General features: G+C 43.6%; 1 protein-coding gene across 1 annotated transcript in view; it reads right to left on the bottom strand.

Moving 5' to 3' along the window:
- Positions 1 to 22,584, bottom strand: part of LOC147100318 (serine/threonine-protein phosphatase 2A 65 kDa regulatory subunit A beta isoform) — a 61,031-nt gene that overhangs the window by 32,813 nt on the left and 5,634 nt on the right. The window contains exons 2-6 of the mRNA XM_085967883.1: positions 10,911 to 11,001; positions 10,705 to 10,805; positions 7,856 to 8,088; positions 6,579 to 6,726; positions 1,582 to 1,737 (exon numbers count right to left, since the gene is read on the bottom strand). Coding sequence (XP_085824009.1) covers positions 1,582 to 1,737; positions 6,579 to 6,726; positions 7,856 to 8,088; positions 10,705 to 10,805; positions 10,911 to 11,001 — 729 coding nt within the window. The remainder of the gene's footprint in view (positions 1 to 1,581; positions 1,738 to 6,578; positions 6,727 to 7,855; positions 8,089 to 10,704; positions 10,806 to 10,910; positions 11,002 to 22,584) is intronic.

Below are 22,584 nucleotides of genomic sequence, written 5' to 3'. Positions count from 1 at the left end.
TACTTCTTGGCCCAATACTCTAGAGCCCCTTATAATAATCACTCCCTCCACCACCGGCGCACTGTGGCTGCAGTGTGTACCATCTACAAGATGAACTGCAGCAACTCGCCAAAGCTCCTTCAACAGCACCTTCCAAACCCACGGCCTCTAACACTTAGAAGGACAAGGGCAGCAGACGCATGGGAACATCACCACCTACAAGTTCCCCTCCAAGCCACACACCATCCTGACTTGGAACTGTATCGCCGTTCCTTCACTGTCGCTGGGCCAAAATCCTGGAACTCCCTTCCTAACAGCATTGTGGGAGTACCTACACCATATGGACTGCAGCGGTTCAAGAAGGCGGCTCACCACCATCTTCTCGAGGGCAATTAGGGATGGGCACTAAATGCAGGCCTAGCCAGCGACACCCACATCCCATCAATGAATAAAAAATAAAAAAATAAAGGTTTTGGTCTGGTTGTTTCCTGCTTTACACATAACAATCCATATTGCTGTCAGAGATATAGTAAAGTTATATTCAGCATCATAGAATCATACAGCACAAGGTGACCAATCAGTCCATCATGCCTGTGCTGGCTTTTTGAAAGAGCAATTAGTCCCACTCCCCTGCCTTATCTCCATAGCCTGCAAAAGTTTTCCTACTCAAGTATGTATTCAATTCCCTTTTGAAAGTTACTACTGAATCTGATTCTACCACCCTTGCGGGCAATGCGTTTCAGATCATAACTCGTGGCGTAAAAAAGTTTCTCATCTCCCCTCTGGTTCGTTCGCCAATTATCTTAAATCAGCCTCTGGTCACTGACCCTCCTGCCAGTGAAAACAGTTTCTCCTTATTTACTCTATCAAAACCTTTCGTAATTTTTAACACCTGTTAAATCTCCCCTTAACCATCTCTGCTCCAAGTCCAACAATATCAGCTTCACTGGTCTCTCCACATAATTGAAGTCCCTCATTCTTGGCATCATTCTAGTAAATCTCCTCTGCACCCTCTCCGTGGCATTATTCCCAATGCAGTGCAAATTCTCTTGGTATTCGACAGATGCACTTAATACAAGCTCATTACGAAACAGATTTCCAAATCTAAGATCACATTGGCATTTTTTTTTTATTTTTTTTTTTTATAAAGTACAACTATGTTTCCTAAATTACACCTGGCATTACAAGACCCCGTTGTGATTTTGTTTAAAAAAGTGTCAATATGCACTTATTATATGGAGAGTAAATCAATTAAATGAACCTAACAAAAATCACAGCAGCTTGTTCTCTCCCCACACCCCCGAAGGCTTTATTTGTCTTTGTCATAACGGAAATTGAGGTCATTTTACAAACATGCCAAACTAATTGCACGTTCTTACTTCGAATGATTTTTGCATACCGTTACTGGTGGGGAAAACTATGTTTTCGTGACTTTTGACAGAATCAAAAAAAATTCTGTGTGGCTGGAATAGAGAAATAGACCATTAAAAAGGCTACAATTTTAATTTGGACTTGTGGGAGGTCCAGAAAAGGAAATGGTGCAGCTCTGTGCTTAAACCGATGACCAATCAATATAGATGAATAAACAATCACAATACGCACCTCAGAAAATTTGTCTGCCACCATATAGCGAACACGCCATGATTTGTCCTCTACTGCTTGCCGTAGGGTAGGCATCACCAGTGCCTCAAGATCTTCCTGGGGCAGTAGTTGGGCTATGCTCACGCAAGCTTCTACTGCCAACAACCTCACCGAATCCTGTGGAATGAAAATAAAAGACTTTTAAAACAAGGGTCATGATGGTTCCTAATTAAAAACAGAACATCTGCACAAGTGCACATTAGCAAGAGATTGATCTCATCAATAAACTCTTAAATGATGCTCACAGGTTCTGTCACAAAACCTTTTTTGCAGAAATAGACTCAGTCACCAATCAACTGGAGAATTGCAACAGTGTTTATTTATATTCCAACATGCACCTTGCCGGGTTACATGCAAGTGATGGAGATTTAGAGTGAATTAAGATCTGAAATCATCTTTGACAGAAGCACATTACTGATCTGTGTATTAAAGCACATGATCAAGACACATGGTGGAAAGATTTGAGCCAATTTTCTCCCTTCTACTCCTGAAGTGTGACTCCTTGTTGGGCATGATTCAAGGCACACCCACCCAAGTAGACAATATTCACCTGTGAGCATCAACAGTGAGTGATGGTAGGCTCTTTGACCCCGAGACAAGCATGATCCTGTCCACACCTCAAACCCACAAAAGCACACTTCCAAGGGTCACTGGACAGTGACCAGAACTTGGAATTTGGCCCGATTTCCTACTCCTTAAACCAAGAGAACTGAAGCCAATTTTAGTGGCCCTCCTGCCAACTTGACCGAGATGATCTAAATCAGCACAGATCAGGGATCAAACCTGGAAATTTTCTGATCTATATGGCTCATCTACTCAGAATAAACCTGCTTAGCCAGGGGAGTCCACAAGCAGTAAAGTTAATGTTTTAAAAAAACAAAGCTTCCCACAGCCACCCCTTAATCAAAAGCCAGGCAAAGGAGGGAGCGTCCATCTTCCTTTCAAAGCCCCAGAGTCAAGATGGATGCTCGTCATTCATGCAGGACGCCTTCTGGACTTCCCAGTACTGCAGGCATCCATTTGACAGCTGAGTAAACTGCGGACCACTTATACAGAGTCTTTTGCTCAAGTGGATTATTCGTATATAGGGGGAAATTTGAACCAGGTGCACATTGGCTGAAAATCCAACATTTAAATCAAAGGTCTCTAAAATCCTTAGATATGTGGAAAATAACTACATAGTTCCCAGAACACTTGCTGTAAAGAGATTAGACATCCAAGGTAGCCATGTGCTATTAATTCTATCCAATATTATAACTATATTAATTATGTCATTTTGTTGATCCACTGTGGTTACACGCACAGGGAGTCGAGACAAAGTGTAGTCTTCAGGTGAAACAGGGTTGCTTGGAGCATTAAGAGTTTCTCACCAGTCAGTACATGAGGAGGAGCTGGGAGTCGCAAACTTAAGTGCTACAGCGCCAAAAGTGGCAAGATGGTGCAACTACAGCTCGACGCGTTTGCATGGGCAGGTTCCGTTATCAATGTGGACATAGGAACTTGTACTGGTAAAAGGGTGACACAAGTAGTGAGACAACAGGAAGTATGGCAGAAGGTTGGGAACCTGTGCAGGGAGACAGAGGAAAGGGAAGCAAGGATAGAAACAAAAGACAGGAAGGAGAAAAGCAAGTGGAAGGCAGAGAAATGGTGTGTAAATCAAACAGGGCCACAGTAAATAATAATTCTAAAAAGACCAAGTGTTAAAAAAACAAGCCTGAAGGCTTTGTGTCTTAATGCGAGGAGCATTCGTAATAAGGTGGATGAATTAGCTGCGCAAATAGATGTAAACGGATATGATATAATTGGGATAACGGAGACATGGCTCCAGGGTGACCAAGGCTGGGAATTCAACATCCAGGGGTATTCAATATTCAGGAAGGACAGGCAAAAAGGAAAAGGAGGTGGGGTAGCATTGCTGGTTAAAGAGATTAACACAATACACAATAATAAGGAAGGATATTAGCTCTGATGTGGCATCTGTATGGGTAGAGCGGAGAAATACCAAGGGGCAGAAAACGTTAGCGGGAGTTGTATACAGACCCCCAAACAGTAATGCTGAGGTTGGGGATGGCACTAAACAGGAAATTAGAGACACATGCAATAAGGGCACAGCAGTTATCAAGGGTGACTTTAATCTACATATAGATTGGGCTAACCAAATTAGTAACAATACTGTGGAGGAGGAATTCCAAGAGTGTATACGGGATGGTTTCCTGCACCAATATGTCGAGGAACCAACAAGAGATCAGGCCATCTTAGACTGGGTATTATGTAATGAGAAAGGACAGATTAGCAATCTTGTTGTGAGAGGCCCCTTGGGGAGGAGCGATCATAATATGATAGAATTCTTCATTAAGATGGAGAGTGAAGTAGTTGACTCAGAGACTAGGGTCCTGAATTTAAATAAAGGAAACTACGATGGTATGAGGCGCGAGTTGGCTAGGCTGGATTGGATTGGGGAACGTTACTTAAAGGGTTGACGGTGGATAGGCAATGGCAAACATTCAAAGACCGCATGGATGAACTACAGAATTTGCTAATCCCTGTCCAACATAAAAATAAAACAAAAAAGGTGGCGCAACCGTGGCTAACAAGGGAAATTAGGGAAAGCATTAGATCCAAGGAGAGGACATATAAATTGGCGTAGGTCCCTTGCAGTCAGAATCAGGGTAATTTATAATGGGGAACAAACAAATGGCTGACCAATTAAATACATACTTTGGGACTGTCTTCACAAAGGAGGACACAAATAACCTCCCAGAGATGTCAGGGAACATAGGGTCTGAGAGGGAGGAACTGAATGAAATCAGTATTTGTAGGGAAATGGCGTTAGGGAAATTGACGGGATTGAGGGCCGATAAATCCCCAGGGTCTGATAATCTACATGCTAGGGTACTTAAGGAAGTGGCCCTAGAAATAGTAGATGCATTGCTGGTCATCTTCCAAAATTCTATAGACTCGAACAGTTCCCATGGATTGGAGGGTAGCTAATGTAACCCCACTATTATTATAAAAGATGTAATAGCAGAGCACTTGGAAAACAGTGACAGGATCGGACAAAGTCAACATGGATTTACAAAAGGTAAATCATGCTTGACTAATCTACTGGAACTATTTGAGGATGTAATTGGTGGAATAGATAAGGGAGAACCAGTGGATGTGGTGTATTTGGACTTTCAGAAGGCTTTCGATAAGGTCCCGCATAAGAGATTAGCGTGTAAAGTTAAAGCACATGGGATTGGGGGCAAGGTACTGACTTGGATAGAGAACTGGTTGGCAGACAGGAAGCAAAGAGTTGGAATAAACGGGTCTTTTTCCGAGTGGCAGGCAGTGACTAGTGGGGTACCGCAGGGATCGGTGCTAGGACCCCAGCGATTCACAATATATATTAATGATCTAGACGAAGGAACTAGATGGAATATCTCTAAGTTTGCAGACGACACAAAGCTGGGTGGGCGTGTGTGCTGTGAGGAGGATGCAGAGAAACTCCAGTATGATTTGGACAGGTTGGGTGATTGGGCAGATGCATGGCAGATGCAGTATAATGTGGACAAATGTGAGGTTATCCACTTTGGTGACAAAAACAGGAAGGCAGATTATCTGAATGGCAATAGATTGGGAGAAGGGGAAGTGCAATGAGACCTGGGTGTCCTTGTGCACCCGTCGCTGAAGGTAAGCATGCAGGTGCAGCAGGCGGTTAAGAAGGCAAATGGCATGTTGGCCTTCATAGCGAGAGAATTCAAGCACAGGAGCTAGGATGTCTTGCTGCAGTTGTACAGGGCCTTGGTGAGACCACACCTTGAGTATTGTGTGCAGTTTTGGTCGCCTTATCTGAGGAAGGATGTTCTCGCCATGGAGGGAGTGCAGCGAAGATTCACCAGACTGATACCTGGGATGGCAGGAATGAGGTATGAGGAGAGATTGGGTCGATTGGGCTTATATTCGCTGGAGTTTAGAAGAATGAGAGGGGATCTCATTGAAACTTATAAAATTCTAACAGGACTAGACAGACTAGATGCAGGAAGGATGTTCCCGATGGCGGGGGAGTCCAGAACCAGGGGTCACAGTCTAAAGATAAGGGGCAAGCCATTTAGGACAGAGATGCAGAGGAATTTCTTCACCCAGAGAGTGGTGAACCTATGGAATTCTCTACCACAGAAGGCAGTTAAGGCCAATTCATTAAATATATTCAAGAAGGAGTTAGATATATTTCTTAAGGCTAAAGGGATATGGGGAGAAAGCAGGGACAGGGTACTGAATTTGGATGATCAGCCATGATCTCATTAAATGGCAGAGCAGGCTCGTGGGGCCAAATGGCCTACTCCTATCTTCTATGTTTCTAAACAGGAAGTGCCCACAGACAAGATGTTTAATATATTAGCGATGATAACTTGAGATGATCTACAAATTAATTGTATACCATTCGTGACGCCTCACCATGTACTCTATTTATACACAAATCCACCACCACCCCACACACAGTAAAGTACAACCTATACTTGTGTGCAGATTGCGCAGTAGCTCCAGTGAGTTGATTGTGAACCAGCTTCCTAAAAGAGCCATCTGTTCCCCATTATATCATCTGTGAAATAGGAGAATTATTTCATGGTAACCACGTCATCACATGTGGTACAAATCAGGGCTCTTGTTCATTTAAGTAATTGGATTCAGAAATGATTTGAACTAGAGGGTCGCAGCAGCTTCAGCACGTCAGAAGAGAAAGATAATCATGGCATCTAGTGGAAAAATGTTCTCTTACAATATAAAGACTGAAAATTCATTGTGTGGTGGGGGGGGTTAGGGGGTCGTTTAGGAATTGAGGTAACCAAGGAGAAGTCAGGCATTTGTGACTGCAAGTTGAATGACAGCAAGATTACCTCTGTAGACATTTCCCATTGTATTTATAATCTAGTGCCCCAGAGTTAAATAGAGAATTGATATGTACTATAACTGTATACCTGTTCATCAGAAGCCAGGGAAGTGAAGAGGGGTATAATGTCATTTTTTAAAAACTCCAGCTCAAGGACCTTTGCAATTTCACCCAGCTTTGATGCTGCAGCTCGGCGGACCATTGGTGTATCGTCTGAACACAGGCTGCGGAAATGCCTGCAGGAAAAAGATCAATGTAAGCCAGGATTGATGATTCATTTATGTAATATTAAAAATTTCTACATGCAACTTCTGGCCTAAATAAAAGTAGAAAAATAAGTGCAAGAGTGAAGAATATGGATTTTCTGTATAAACTCTTCCAAGCAGTAAGACAGACACTACGAAAAAAAATTCTGACTTACCCCAAAGTTTGTAATGTTTAAACACGCTCAATGCTTTGCTTTAAAAGTGGCCCAAATAAGGTCAGAGGGAATTTAGAATAAAGGTAGTCTGCCTCAGCAAATATTTACTAAGCACCTGCAAATCTTCCTATGGTACCCATGTAATTCGTTGTTTTTATGGGAATGAAAGTTTAAACTACACTAAGCAGCATTCCAATTAATAGGCTAAACCTGCTGGATACTGGACCCACACAAGGTCTGGTACAAGTAAGAGGGGAAGGGGGTACAAAATTTGTCACAATTCATTAATATGGTTCCATACATATTTAAAGCAGAAGGCAGGGCTATAGAGGGAGCAGGGCAGTGGGATTCGTTCTGGATTGCTCTAGCAAAGAGATGGAGACATGATGGGCCAAATGGCCTCCTCCTTCTGTCCTGTAAATTTCCACATTTCTAAATAAGCAAGCTACTTCTTTTTGGCAACTGAAATTCTATGTATCCCATCCTCATCAAATAGCTCTCCGCTTTAGCAATATTTCAGTTAGGAGCTTTTTGAAACATGGCTCCCAATGTACTCTTTGTAAATTACAATATTATTGCAATAGCACAGCTTCAAATGAGTGAGGCCAGAGGACCATTTAACAAGGATGCACCTAGTCTCTTTTACCTCTTTCCCTCCCCAAAAACCCCCCACAAAAAGCCAAAGTTCAAATGTCATTAAACAAGATTCCTACTATGGGTTAAACAGTACTCGAGTTCCAGCTATTCCCTAAAAAAAGGTTCTATCCACCGAATTTCTACACAGCTCCTACCTCCTTCAATAAAGCCACTTATTGGCGTTGGAAACCTTTCCAGCCCATCAATAAAGTAGAAAGATCGTCACTATAAAAGTTGATTGTTACTGTAGGTTTTCTGGCTGACCTTTACAGTACTTCTACAATACTCAAAGTGAAAGACATACTTACTGGCGCAGTTCAGTTTTTACAGAACTGGATACCCGAGGGTAGCAGACACTGAAAAGGCCACAAGCCGAAGTTCTAGATGTGAACCAGTCACCACAAGCCAAGCGTTTGACCAGTGGCACAAAGTGAACTTCTAGGTCTGCAGGAGAATGCTCATGGGAGATCGCTCGCAGTGAATCAACAGCCTTATCTCGCACCACAGTCTCTTCCACAGTGGCAAGACTCTCCAAGGGAGGCTGTAGAGCAAGAAAAAAATTAGTGAAATGCATGTCCATGATTTTCTTTTCCTCCATTGAAAAAAAATTAAACATTTTAAAAGCAAGCTCTAAGATAAATTCTTGAGCAAATTCACAGGAATTAGGAGTGAAGGCAAATGAGATACTGAAAGGCAAACAACATATGGATGCACAAGTGAACAAAAATTATCTTCAAAAGCTCATACAATTTCTCGACCATAAAAGGATTTCCATTCATGTAATAATGATGCATGTGGGTATCCTCATTGAAGCACGGGGTACGTATAGGACTCATACTCAGAATGTTGCACAAATGCTATAGTAAACTAGGTATTGGCATGTTAGGGATTGCAGATTTGAGTGTTCGTAATAGTCATTAATATTTCTTCTTCACATGATGCAGCAATGAAGCAATCACACTTGATTATAATGCATCTATAATTTTATTTTGGGGCTGCCAATAATTTGCCAAAATGCCAACCTCTCAAACAATAACTGTGCTTGTGTTTTAGTTTCGAACAGCAGCTATTGGCACATGAAGTTGCAAAAACAACTTTTTGGAGCAAGTGAGCAGAGAAGGGGGATCATAGGACAAAGAACCAGGTGCCTAAATACACAAACTAAAATGGGTACACAAATAATCTTGCTAAATAATTCTGGAATAATTAATTTCTCTGATACTTTAAACAACAACACTTTGCTAATTAATATTTTCTTAAATTAAATATTGATATGAAAAAGATTAAGTCTGCTTTGATGGTTTAATAATTTCAAATAATTATTTTAATTTTGTGCTGCCCACACTCCAATCAGGACATCACCACATAGAAAACCAGACCAATTTAATCTGAATCATGTTCTACATTGACAAAAGACCTTTATGGCTCTCATTATGCAGACCACTTCAATTATTTGTCCACCATTACAAGTATTTCAGATTAAATAACTGCTTTATTGCAATAAAAAGGACATGACAGATTTGTGTTATGCACAGAATATAAACTATTATTGCAATGTGCTTTGGTTCCAATAGCTCAGCTCATAAACGTAGCATGTACCTGATCAATACAGACCAGAAGTTCCTGTGTTTGAGTGACTCTTGGGGAACTAGTTAGTCTTAGCGCCATTGGGCTAAGGGAACATCAGCCAGGGTTCTCAATCCAAATCCCTATCCAGTAACCCCACGGAAATTGCGCTTGTGGACTTTGAGCGAGGACAAAAATTAGGCTCGATTGCGATGACCCCCACAGCGAAACCGACCTTTGACACTGCAACTAGGCTACACATGAGGAATATACACCATGGCAAGGCATTAGGTGATTAGCAGCTACGGAACTGTAGAACAGCAGGGGTTAGTGTTAGAGGAGGGCAGGGGGAGGAGAATGGAGCAATTACCAGTTGTTACAAAATAATGAGGAACACAGCTTTAATCAGCTGATAAAACTGGAAGAGAAGGCCTGGGGATTCAGTAGTTAACTCCGACAAAGCAAATTAAGTACATTTGAATGCATCACCGCCATATGCAAAAAACCTTGGATGAAGCCTTGTCTGAAGCTGATCACTTTACACTCAGTATTGTCACTGGATGCATACTGCTCTATTCTCAATAAAACAGATCTGGTCATCATCATATTGCTGTTTGTGGGGCCTTGCTATGCGCAAATTGGCTGCCAAGTTTCCTACATTAGAAGAGTGGCCACACTTCAAAAAAGTGCTTCATTGTAAAGTGCTTTGCAACATCCCGAGGTTGTGAAAAGCGCTATATAAATGCAAGTCTGTCTTTCTTCTTTATTATTGCTCATGGCAAAAGTAAAACTACTTGCAGGAAACACAGCTCGCCTGTATGTTACCAAGAACCTAGTCAGCAGATCATGGGTTCAATACCCACTCCAGAGACTGGATCACATAACCTAGGCTGACACTTCAATGTACAGGAAACTTTCGATTTACCAGCACCTAAATAACCGGAAATCTCGGTTAACCGGCAAAATTCAGGAGTAGGTTCAGGTAACTTTTATTACTTGCCTTCCTCCATGTGTTGCTGTGCACGGGTGTGGCTACAGCTGTTGCTAAGCTACAGAGACGCTTGCAACTTGTGGCCATTGTTCTGAACCCGTTGCTAAGCAACAGGGTTTGTTGCTTTATACGGAGCTCTCAGCTCTGTATCTTTTACTATAGCTTTCGGTTATCCGGAATTTTTGATGAACCGGCACCACGTCGGTCCCATCCGTGCCGGAAAAAAAAAGTTGCCTGTAGCACTAAGGGGGTGCTGAACTGCCAGCTAGAGGTGCCGTCTTTTGTACGAGACGTTAAACCGAGGCCCGATCTGCTCCCTCAGGGTGACCGTAAAAAAAATCCCATGGCACAGTTAGAAGCAGAGCAAAGGAGTTCTCCCGGTGTCCTGGTCAACATTTATCCCTCAACCAACATCACTAAAATTGGATTATTTAGACATTTACCTCACTGCTGTTTGTGGGACCTTGCTGCGCAAGAATTAGCTGCTGCGTTTGCCTACATTACAACAGTGACAATGCGTCAAAAGTACTTAATTGACTGTGATCACTCTGGGACGTTGAAATAGTGAAAGGTGCTATATAAATGCAAGTTCCTTCCTACCAGCAAACAGTGAACATATTCTGGTCCCCCAACAAGAACGGTGAAGCTTCCCAATTGTTCTGCCAAGGCCAACAGCACTTCATCTTCATCATAGATGGTATCTACGTCGAGACAAGAAACCGGTAGAAAATCAGGTGCACGTTTCAGTTGGGAAGTTCCTTTGTTAGAATAAAAACAGTAGCAAACACCAGCAGCTTTGTACATACCGGTCAAGAATGGCAGCAGCTCACTCCGGGTCCTTTCAACTCCTAAAGCCAAGGCGATCGTTGACAGTTTCTTAATGCTGTTCAGACGCAGCTGGGAAAAGGAAAAATGTAATTTGTGAATGCCAGTTAGGTCCTGAAAGCAGTTTTTGAAAATGACCATACAAGTAATTTTCCCTATATCATTTTCCCTATATCAAACAGAATTAGACAAATATGCCAGAGGGGTAATGCCATATGTAACTATCCGTAGTGGCAATTTACACCAGATGAATACAAAAGGACATACAACAGAGAACCATGGAAATAAGCTTATTCCAAAAGCAAGAGTTAGCTAACTCTTGAGGCAAAAAGATTGGATATCTCATGGTTTGTCACAATTCACAATCAATTATAAGAACAAAAGAAGTAGGAGCAGGAGTATGCCATACGGCCCCTCGGGCCTGCTCCGCCATTCAATGCGATCATGGCTGATCCGAACCTAGACTCACGTCCACTTCCCTGCCCGCTCCCCGTAACCCCTAATTCCCTTATCAGCTAGGAAACTGTCTATCTCCGTTTTAAATTTATTTAATGTTGCAGCTTCCACAGCTCTGAGGTAGTAAATTCCATAGATTTACTACCCTGAGTGAAGAAGGTTCTCCTCATCTCAGTTTTGAAACAGCAACCCCTTATTCTAAGATTATGCCCCCTAGTTCTAGTCTCGTCCATCAGTGGAAACATCCTCCCCACATCCACCCGATCAAGCCCCCTCACAATCTTATATGTTTCGATAAGATCGCCTCTCATTCTTCTGAACTCCAATGAGTAGAGTCCCAACCTACTCAACCTTTCCTCATAAGTCAACCCCCTCACCTCCAGAATCAACCGAGTGAACCTTATTCCTTGTTGGGGTATGTTTTCATGGGCAATGGTGACCTTCGGGTACCTTGTCCAAATGGTCATTAGCTATGTGAATACTGCAGGTCATTCCACCATGCAGTGCATCGCAGGGCTCCCATGATCACCTGATGTCCACACAGACACGCTTCCAGCCGTAGTTGCTGATTAGAAATAGGGAGCGAGAACCCTGATGGATCTTCCTCCTCTCTGGCCAAGTATTTCTAGCTCCTCTACCGATAGTCCAAGCTGAAATCAGCTAACTCAGACCTTCCTGTTCCGTATGGCTCAGCTACTCAATAGGGAAGCCTCTATGCCTCAATTTTTTGGGATATTAATATTCACAATTGGGACATTTACAGCACCCTCACCTTTCTTTACACACTAAATTTTACATCCTCCAAATTCTGCTATTACTGAGCAAGTCTTCAACTTGTGGGAAATTTTAGCTCTTTGCATCAATACAGGAAAAGATAGAATGAGCTACTAAATTCACCATCTGACATACAAAGAGAAATGAGTAGCTTGCCTTTTCCATTCTGTAAAGCAGGGTAGAAATTTGGGACCATCATTGCAAAGTTCCTGAATACAGCAGATTTACTATATTAGTATATACATCGCACAAATGAGGTTGAGAGTTGTATCATTCTGTACTGAAAGAACATCTCCTCAATCTAACTGGACAGCCAGTATACAAAATAACCACCCACTTTAACACGTTAAATATGAACTTTTGATTCCTGCAGTGTCCTGAACAGGATAAAATATTGAACCGCATATAATCAATTAACATCTCAGAATACACCCACACAATGGAACATTGCACCACGATAAGCACATTCCAAAAATTCTTTCACGCATCTTGAAGTTATGAATGAGCCCGTGACTCTCAGCACTTGCAGGTATTTCACACAAACTCGGACAAGGAAGTACTGGTGAGCTCGTAAAGGCTACTCCTAAATTGGCCATACTCCACGGGATACTGCCTTAAGGGAGATGCACAGTAGCACACATCATGTTCGAACACACAAAACGCGCAGCTCCCAAGGGCTATATTGTGAGGGCGAAGTACAGCTGCATTACAAGAACTTAAATCAGCAAATCCACATTGTGACACCATTTCCTAACTTAACAACAAGACTATAAAACAGCATTGATCTGCATGCACTAGCACCAGGGGAACTGAATCAATATTCTTCCAGTACAGTTAAAGTAGTCTTGAGTACTGTCACTGACTGAAATATGACCCTTGCACAGCACAAGATGGAGCCGCCAGTACGAATGAGATGTGCAAGTATGCAATGCAAGGCTATCTGCCAGGTTTAATAGTCATTTATTTTGGAACCAGTTCCACTGGAAGCGGTTTCCCAATAAGATGCGGGTGTCTGTATTTATATTTCGGGGCAGATTCAGCAGGAACATTGGAACGAGTACACAGGCACAAATAAGTGCACGTGCACAATACTTGAACATGTGTTTTTCTTTATGTCTGTGGCCTCGAATGAGGTTACAAAGCTGACAAAATACACCATGAGAGTCCAACTTCTTAGTGACACTGGGATGTTATACTCCAGAAAAACAAAAGCTACATTTGGTACAAAAACAGAAAATGCTAAAAACACTCAGCGGGTCAGATAGCATCTATGGAAAGAACACAGCAGTTAACATTTCAGCAAAGCGGTCACATAATCCATGTGTACGTCCTCCAACAAAGTATTCACTGCTCAAGGTGCTGTCTCTTCTACATTGGGCAGACCAAAAGTAGATTAGATGACTGCTTTGCCGAATACCTCCGCCCTTTCTGCAAGTGCAATGCAAGCTCCCCGTCACTTGCCACTTCAATCCCCCACCCCACTCCAGCCTCTCAAGTGTTTGGTCTTCTACACTGTTCCAATGCAATTCAAAGCCAGGTTCGAGCACATTATCTTTCTATGAGGCACTTTGCAGCCCTCTGGCCTTAATAATCACTGTAATAACATTCAGACCTTCACTAGAGATTCCATTTTCACTTCGGCCTTTCTTCTTCCAGGCTCCTGAGCCACTGCAGCCGGTCTCGCTCTGCCCGATTTTAGTGCTTCTATTTCTACCCGCTTCATCCCCACCTCCGCAGCTATACACACGTTCTCTGCATTCCATAAATATCTTTCATTTATGTCATTATGCCTCCTTTTGTCTCGCACTACTATAACTTCTGCCATTCAACATCTCTTTTCCACTTGAAGTGCGTGTGTTTTCCCTTCTCCTTCCCTTTGTTCTCTTCCTTTTTAGATATTATTCATATATCCTCCAGTTTTGATGAAGGGCCCAGATCCAATATGTCTTTCCTCTTTAGATACCTAGACCTGCTGTATATTTCTAGCAATTTCTGCTTGATCAGATAGTAAGTTTTTAAAAATTATACAGGCAAAACAACAAATACAGAAAACCGATAATTTCAAAGATGCTCTGGGATCCCGTGCAGACTTCCTAAGATCTGGACACCTATGCACTATGATGAAAGGTCTAAAAGTCAGTGTGCACAAGTCAAACTAAGCAGCAAGGGAGGGCCAGAAGAGAGGTCAAGCAGAATTTTTTTCATCCAAAGTTTAAAAGAATTCTCAAGTAAATTGCCTGAGCAGCCCAGTGAAGCAGACACCATAGCTAGGTTTAAGAGATAAATACACATTTCTGGAGACAGAGGGATTGGAGGGTCTGATGCATGGACTGGTAGGTGGGGCTGACCTATAAAAAAAGTAGTGACATTTTGCTGAACCCAATGGTCCTTCCTGTTCCAGAAAATCCTTTTTACGTTCTTATAATTACAAAAGATAAAAACATGCAAGTACAAATGATTCACAAATCAATACCTCAAGAATGCTGCCAAGCAAGTTGGAATCTGGGTGTAATTGTTTTGAAAGTTCCTTTTCAGTATACTGAAACTCATGTCTGCCACTTTCTTGACTTAAAAGGTGGGGAAGAGGAGCGATTAAAATATCGATTGGTAGCTGGAAACTCCTGCGACAGGATCAATGCTACCAGCACACAATGGCTGAGTTTATCCAGCGAGAACCTCAGCCATACAGACCAAGAAAGTCCCCTCTTCGGCATCTCAGCCCTCCCCTCTTGTGGTGTGTGTGTGTGAGCTGATCTCAACTCGGGACAGCAGTCTTCTTCTTAGGCAGTCCCTCGGAACCGAGAATGACTTGTTGCTCCAAAAAGCTCGAGTACCCCTAGGCTGTGGGGTGGCAGTTGGGAAGCCTCAATTCTCATCAGCAATCTTCACCTCTCTTGACACAGCACAATATACAGTACACAATAACTAACAGTGTCAGCCATGGTTCAGTGGTAGCACTCTCGCCTGAGTTGTTATGCGGCGAGTGTCTCACCTCCTGACTCCCCAAAGCCTTTCCACCATCTACAAGGCACAAGTCAGGAGTGTGATGGAATACTCTCCACTTGCCTGGATGAGTGCAGCTCCAACAACACTCAAGAAGCTCGACACCATTTAGGATAAAGCAGCCCGCTTGATTGGCACTCCCTCCACCACCGGCGCACTGTGGCTGCAGTGCGCACCATCTACAAGATGCACTGCAGCAACTCGCCAAAGCTCCTTCAACAGCACCTTCCAAACCCACGACCTCTACCACTTAGAAGGACAAGGGCAGCAGATGCATGGGAACATCACCACCTACAAGTTCCCCTCCAAGCCACACACCATCCTGACTTGGACCTGTATCGCCGTTCCTTCACTGTCGCTGGGCCAAAATCCTGGAACTCCCTTCCCAACAGCATTGTGGGTGTACCTACACCATATGGACTGCAGCATTCAAGGCGGTGGCTCACCACCATCTTAACGGCAATTAGGGATGGGCACTAAATGCAGGCCTAGCCAGCGACGCCCACATCCCATCAATGAATAAAAAAAAGTCCCACTCCAGAGGCTTGAGCACAAAATCCAAGTTGACACTCCAGTGCGGTACTGAGGGAGTGTTGCACTGTCGGAGGGCATCTTTCAAAGGAGACGTTAAACCAAGGCCCCGTCTGCTCTCTCAGGTGGGCGTAAGAGATCCATGGGCACTATTTCAAAGAAGAGCAGTAGAGTTCACCCAGGTGCCCTGGTCAATATTTATTCCTCAACTAACACCTAAAAACAGATTGGCCCAGAATTTATGGTCAGCGGCAAAGCAAGAGCATTCACTGCGGCCCCGAAGAAAGCTGCCCACACTGATCTTGTGACGAGAAGTTTGCCTTTCTCGACGCGCAAGTCAGATCAGTGTAAAATAGTGGGGAATCCCTACTGCGAACTGCTGTGACGCCAACAAGCTGTCTAAGCAACCAGACGCAATGCAGGATTCTCTCAGACAGGGAACCAGAAAGTGAAGAAGTTGCTTTTATTCAGACTTTAATTAAAAAATGTTAGCAAAACAATGATTGGGGCTCTCAAATGGGGAAAAGGTAAACCTGAAATGAATATGAACAAATTTATAAAATGTAATTTTCCCCTCCCAATTTGGCTGCAATCTCCTAGGCACTCCAACCCTACAGGAGCCACCTCGCCTTGTGCAGTCTGACTGATCAGGACATCCCTCCCTCAATAGAAAAAGAACCCCGGGATAGCACTGAACTGGAAAACCCAACAAACAGAAAATGAACTGAAATCACAGCAGGGCTCCAGAATTAGCTACGATCCCAGGTGAGGGCAATAAAAGGAAGGAATCCTGCAGGAGATATCGGAGATCTGCCAATCCTGGGATATTTGACTCATCAGGTTTACTCTACTTAGTGACAATTTTGAATATAAGGACATCTGATTCAAGTCCCTTAGTTGTCCTTAATTTACAGGTTTCACTGTACAGCGTTTTGGAACGTCATACGGTCATGAAAGGCACTATATAAATGTGAGCCTTTCTTTAACTAGAGGAAGTACCAAAAGTCCTGGGCAGACAGCAATTTACACTGTAGCTCCATTACAAAACAGAACTGTCAGTAGCTCCCAACTCAATTCTCTCAACACTCGAGCGTTAAAATGCAGCAACATTTGACAGCATGTGCACTTCCACCATGTTCGGCAGCTGCACCAGAACACTTCAAAATACCAATAAGCATGGTGTGCACATTTCTGAGAATATGGCTAAAATATCATTTAACTACCAGATACTCAAGGCATTCAACAAAACTATCATTCATACCACAAAGTTGACTACAATGGCTAAGTCACCTCCAAAGAATGGCTCCAAATGATTCAATTGTTGCCTTCTTAAACTAATCGTTTCCACATAGTAAGTCAATATGGCAGAGTGGTGGGGATGGGGCACTGAACTCCAGTAAGGCCTGGACCTTTGCTCAAATTAGATCTGCAAAGATTAATAGATGGCAATCTCCATAGTAGGATGAACCACTGTCAGGAGTCCTTGGATAAGCAAGGCTACAAAAGCTGCATCATCATGCAGGCTTCTGACCCAGATTCAATTTTTACTTTACTCTTCCCATTTTTGCAAAATCTTCCTCCAGGTTTCTTTTTCTATCCTTCGCCAATAGTGGTTTTTGTCACTTTCTTGATTACATTTATTAGTTCTGCTACTTTCCTTTGTCTTGATTTCTCATTTTCCTTTTTTTTGGATGTTTTTGCTGAGTTTCTATCCTTCTTTGTTGGCCTCTGCTCAATTCAGCAGCTTCGCAATCCCTCCAATCCCAAGGGAATGGTGCTCACAATGTCTCAGCTTTCATTTACTTTTTAGGATTGCCTGTAAAAACTTGGGAGTTCTTAGTACCCATCTTTATTTTAAACTGATACAGTAAGAGCCCCATTCCCAAACCAAACACTGTCAGCTCTCTCTAGATCATCACTGCGCTCTGTAAATAATATTACGTGCAAAGCTCTTGCCCCTCCAGTGCTAAAACTGAAATTGGAGCTGTGCCAGCAGAAATCCCATAATTGAATATTCTGACAGGAATGATGCAAGTCACCATTAGATAATGAGCCATGACTGGGCCATCTTTGTGGCAGTATATTTGCTCCAGCAATAAAGATAGTGGGTTTCCCCAACTTCACTTCATGTGTATTCATGGCTTATCGTGAATTTTGGCTGCAGTGAATAGGAGTAAAGTGCATATTTGTCAATCTCAATGACAAATACACCATCCACTCCAGGTGCTGAGTCACACACACACCAGAAGTTCATCGGATCTTACATCTTCTCCACGAGACCCATCTCCTACTCTCTCACCCTCATCTCACTAAACCACTGACCACCCAACTTCCCTTCCTGGCCCCCATGCTAGCTAATATTGTAAACAGTTCCCTCGCTTCAGGCACTGTCTCCCTCCCCTTCAAATCTGCAGTCATCACCCCTCTCCTCAAAAAAACTTACACATCTCCAACCTCCCTTTCCTCTCCAAAGTCCTTGAACATGTTGTCGCCTCCCAAATCCGTGTCCATCTTTCCCACAATTCCATGTTTGATTCCCTCCAATCAGGTTTCCGTCCCCGCCATAATACTGCAACGGCCAGTATCAGTCACAAGTGACATTCTATGTGACTGTGACCGTGGTAAACTATCCCTCCTCGTCCTTCTCGACCTGTCAGCAGCCTTTTACACGGTTGACCACATCATCCTCCTCCAACGCCTCTCCACTGTCGTCCAGCTGGGTGGGACTCCACTCGCTTGATTCCATTCTTATCTATCGAATTGTAGCCAGAGAATCATCTGCAATGGCTTCTCTTCTCACTCCCGCACCATTACCTCGGAGTCCTCCAAGGATCTATCCTTGGCCCCCTTCTATTTCTCATCTACATGATGCCCCTCAGCGATATCATCTGAAAACTCAACGTCGGGTTCCACATATACGCTGACACCACCCAGCTCCACCTCACCACCACATCTCTCGACCACTCCACTGTTTCTGATTTGTCACACTGCTTGTCCAACATCTAATGTTGGATGAGCAGAAATTCCCCCAGCTAGATGTTGGGAAGACCAAAGTCATTGGCTTTAGTCCACGCCACAAGCTTCATTCCCTGGCCACCGATTCTATCCCTCTCCTTGGCAACTGTCTGAAGCTGAGCCAGACCGGTCGCAACCCTGGTGTTGTGTTTGACCTCAAGATGTGCTTCCGACCACATAGCCGCTCCATCACCAAGACTGCCTACTTCCACCTCTAACATCGCCCGACTCCGTCCCTGCCTCAGCTTGTCTGCTGCTGAAACCCTCATGCTTGTCACCTCTAGACTTGACTATTCCAACGCTCTCCTAGATGGCCGCCCATCTTCCACCCTACATAAACTTGTGCTCATCCGAAACTCTGCTGCCCGTACCTTAGCTCGCACCAAGTCCCATTCACCCATCGCCCCTGTGCTTGCTGAGCTAGTGGCTCCCGGTCTAGCAACGCCTCAATTTTAAAATTCTCAAATCCCCCCATGGCCTCGCCCCTCCCCATCTCTGTAACTTCCTCCAGCCCTACAAGCCTTCGAAATCTCTGCAATCCTCCAATTCGGACATTTTGCACATCCCAAATTTTAAATCGCTCCACCATTGGCGGCCATGCTTTCAGCTACTCTGGCCCGAAGCTCTAGAACTCCCGCCCTAAACCTCTCTGCCTCGCTCTCCTCCTTTAAGATGCTCCCTAAAAACGTCCTCTTTGACCAAGCTTTTGGTGACCTGTCCTGCTATCTCCTTCTGTGGCTCAGTGTCAACTGATGACGCTCCTGTGAAGCACCGTGGGACATTTTACTACGTTAACGGCACTATATAAATGTTGTTGTTGTTGCAGCCAAGGAATCTCCTGTAATGACTTCTCTTCCCGCCCCACTCTGTTACCTTTGGGATCCCCAAGGATCTATCCTTAGCCCTCTCCCATTTCTCATCTACATGCTGCCCCTTGGTGACATCATCCAAATACAATGACGTCAGGTTACACATGTACGCCGACGACACTCAATTCTACCTCACCACCACCGCTCTCGACCCCACTACGGCTTCTGTGTTGTCAGGCTGCTTATCTGACATCTAGTCCTGGATGAGCAGCAATTTCCTCCAATTAAACATTGGGATGGCCCCAAGCTCTGAAGTTGCCTCCCTACCTCTGTATCCTTCTTTAAGACAGGGAGGGAAGGGGGGAGGGAAGAGAGAAACATCAGCCAGGGTTCCTGCTCTTGAACACACTCTAGTGATCCCTGCCACAAACCTTGTGCATAGGTTTCAGTTGAGGACAGGGTTAGGCTTAGCTACATGACCTTCCACTGTTGAATAGTCTATTGGTTTTCTAGCTTCACACGAAGACTGGCTACTTCATCCAGCTGGCACCTGTGGAACCACATCCTAAGATGTGTCAACAAATTCAGGAAAGGAACGGCCAAAATTGTAGTAAACACTTATTTTAACTGGACATCCCACCAAAATCAATCTGCTCCAAATCTAGTGATCTATGGTGAATTCTCTCAGGGCATCTATACTGGGGAAAGAGGGAGCTGTTCTGCTGGGACGGGCTCCACTTAAACCGCGCTAGGACCAGTGTCCTGGCGAACCGAATAACTAGGGCAGTTGACAGGGCTTTAAACTAATGAAGGGGGGCTGGGAGGATTCCGGAAAGAGTAAATTTAAAAGCAGCGAGAGAAATGTCAAGGCTCTAGAACAGTGTAGTTTTGGGTAAAAATCAACAGAGTGGATCAGGAAGGCACAGAGAGAGTAACAAAGGTAATAAGGTATCAGTGACTAAGGTGACATCAGGGTAAAATAGAAATAAGTCAAAGCTAAAGGCACTGTATCGGAGTGCGTGAGATGAATTAATAGTGCAGATAGAAATTAATAGGTCTGATCTAATAGCCTTAACGGAGACATGGTTGCAATGTGGCCATGGTTGGGAACTAAATATTCCAGGATACTTAACTATTAGAAGGGATAGGCAAAATGGAAAAGGAGGAGGGGTAGCCCTGATAATAAAGGATGGGATAAAGACAGTAGAGAGACAGGATCTTAGCTCCGAAAATCAAGTAGTAGAATCAGTTTGGGTGGAGCTAAGAAACAGCAAGGGGCAGAAAACATTGGTGGGAGTTGTTTAAAAGCCCTCCAAATAGTAGTTGTAACGTAGGGCAGAGTATAAATCAGGAAATTAGAGGCGCATGTAACAAGGGTAATACAGTAATCATGGGGGACTTTAATCTACATATAGACTGGGCAAACCAAATTTGCAGTAATAGTGTGGAGGACAAATTCATGGAATGTATGCAAGATAGTTTTCTAGCTCAGTATGTTGAGGAACCAGCCAGGGAACAGGCAATTTTAGACCTACTATTGTGCAATGAGAAAGGGTTAATTAATAATCTTGTAGTAAAGGGGCCTTTAGAAAAGAGTGACCATAATATGATAGAATTTTATATTGAGTTTGAAAGTGATTTAGTTAAATCCAAAATTAGGGTCATAGAAACATAGAAGATAGGAGCAGGAGTAGGCCATTCGGCCCCTCGAGCCTGCTCTGCCATTCAATGCGATCATGGCTGATCATCCAAATTCAGTACACTGTCCCTGCTTTCTCCCCATACCCCTTGATCCCTTTAGCCTTAAGAAATATATCCAACTCCTTCTTGAATATATTTAATGTATTGGCCTCTACTGCCTTCTGTGGTAGAGAATTCCACAGGTTCACCACTCTCTGGGTGAAGAAATTCCTCCTCATTTCTGTCCTAAATGGCCTACCCCTTATCCTTAGACTGTGACCCCTGGTTCTGGACTCCCCGACCATCGGGAACATCCTTCCTGCATCTAGTCTGTCCAGTCCTGTCAGAATTTTATAAGTTTCAATGAGATCCCCTCTCATTCTTCTAAACTCCAGCGAGTACAAGCCCAATCGACCCAATCTCTCCTCATACGTCATTCCTGCCATCCCTGGTATCAGCCTGGTGAATCTTCGCTGAACTCCTTCCATGGAACTCCTTCCATGGCAAGAACATCCTTCCTCAGATAAGGCGACCAAAACTGCACACAATACTCAAGATGTGGTCTCACCAAGGCCCTGTATAACTGCAGCGAGACATCCTTGTTCCTGTACTCAAACCCTCTCGCTACGAAGGCCAACATGCCATTTGCCTTCTTAACCGCCTGCTACACCTGCATGCTTACCTTCAGCGACTGGTGCACAAGGACACCCAGGTCTCGTTGCACTTCCCCTTCTCCCAATCTATTGCCATTCAGATAATAATCTGCCTTCCTGTTTTTGGCACCAAAGTGGATAACCTCGCATTTATCCACGTTATATTGCATCTGCCATGCTTTTGCCCAATCACCCAACCTGTCCAAATCATCCTGGAGTTTCTCGACATCCTCCTCACAGGACACACGCCCACCCAGCTTTGTGTCGTCTGCAAATTTGGAGATATTACATCTAGTTCCCTTGTCTAGATCATTAATATATATTGTGAATAGCTAGGGCCCAAGGACCAATCCCTGCAGTACCCCACTAGTCACTGCCTGTCACTCAGAAAAAGACCCGTTTATTCCAACTCTTTGCTTTCTGTCTGCCAACCAGTTCTCTATCCAAGTCAATACCTTGCTCCCAATCCCATGTGCCTTAACTTTACACGCTAATCTCTTATGTGGGACTTTATCGAAAGCCTTCTGAAAGTCCAAATACACCACATCCACTGGTTCTCCCTTATCTATTTTACCAGTTACATCCTCAAAAAATTCCAGTAGATTAGTCAAGCACGATTTACCTTTTGTAAATCCATGTTGACTTTGTCCGATCCTGTCACTGTTTTCCAAGTGCTCTGCTATTACATCTTTTATAATGGACTCTAGCATTTTCCCTACTACCGATGTCAGGCT

This window comes from Somniosus microcephalus, chromosome 26, assembly GCF_052327205.1.
Source record: "Somniosus microcephalus isolate GS21.2 chromosome 26, FLI_Smic_1.0, whole genome shotgun sequence".
NCBI classification, from domain to species: Eukaryota; Metazoa; Chordata; class Chondrichthyes; order Squaliformes; family Somniosidae; genus Somniosus; species Somniosus microcephalus.
This window is presented reverse-complemented; position numbering and strand designations above follow the sequence as displayed.